General features: G+C 47.1%; 1 protein-coding gene across 1 annotated transcript in view; it reads right to left on the reverse strand.

Moving 5' to 3' along the window:
• LOC143138261 (PDZ domain-containing protein 7-like) overlaps positions 1 to 264 on the reverse strand; it is a 16,864-nt gene extending 16,600 nt beyond the window's left edge. The window contains exon 1 of the mRNA XM_076298759.1: positions 93 to 264. Within this exon, the coding sequence (XP_076154874.1) occupies positions 93 to 264 (172 nt within the window). The remainder of the gene's footprint in view (positions 1 to 92) is intronic.
• Positions 265 to 765: the final 501 nt, after the last annotated feature.

Below are 765 nucleotides of genomic sequence, written 5' to 3' on the forward strand. Positions count from 1 at the left end.
GACTACGAGTGCTTATATCGTACACTACCAAGGGCAAGCTACGGCAGGTTCACATACTAGACAAGACTCAGAGAGTAGTTGGTCTTCCTTACCCTCTTCTGGGGAGTGGATGACGATGACGCGGCCCATGGGCGAGGCCGAGCGGTCGCTGCGGCGACTCCGCAGCTGCTGCTGCTGTTTGCGTACCACTGTGGGAGGGGCCGCGTGTGACCCCTGTGCGGAGGTCATGGGCTTCCGAGGGGCCGAGCCAGACGAGTGCGCCATGGCACGGGAGAGTGCCCTCTTATCTGATGTCACCGATGCTTGTCCATTCTACCCTGCAGAATTAGAATGCAGAGTACATATTAGCCTACCTACTACATGCATATCATTTAATTTATACACTTTACTTATATATTCACCATTGTGTCTAATTTACACTTTTTATATAGATGTATATAGAAACATGCTGGACTTCCAAAAAGCACAGAATTTGTTGAGGTGATATTTCTTTAATTAAAATATTAGGCTTTCATGTAATAACAGAAGAAACGTTTAATTCCAGCATGGGCTACTTTTTATTAAGAAAACTTATTTACATCCTTGAAGAGCCATCAAGATGTCCGAGAGACAGTGGAACCAACAGCATCCTCCTCCTAATCCTCATTTCAGCACACCAGCAGGACACATGAGAATCTCCCTCTAAGCCTCTAAGTCACGCTCTGGCACATGCCGCTCCGTCTCGCTGCACACCACAAGCCAGAGACAAAAACAACAGCAAAACTT

Source organism: Alosa pseudoharengus, unplaced genomic scaffold (genome assembly GCF_046254945.1).
Source record: "Alosa pseudoharengus isolate Yale_2024_CS ecotype anadromous, Long Island Sound unplaced genomic scaffold, YU_APseudo_1.1 YU_APseudo_1.1_scf_21, whole genome shotgun sequence".
Taxonomy (NCBI): domain Eukaryota; kingdom Metazoa; phylum Chordata; class Actinopteri; order Clupeiformes; family Clupeidae; genus Alosa; species Alosa pseudoharengus.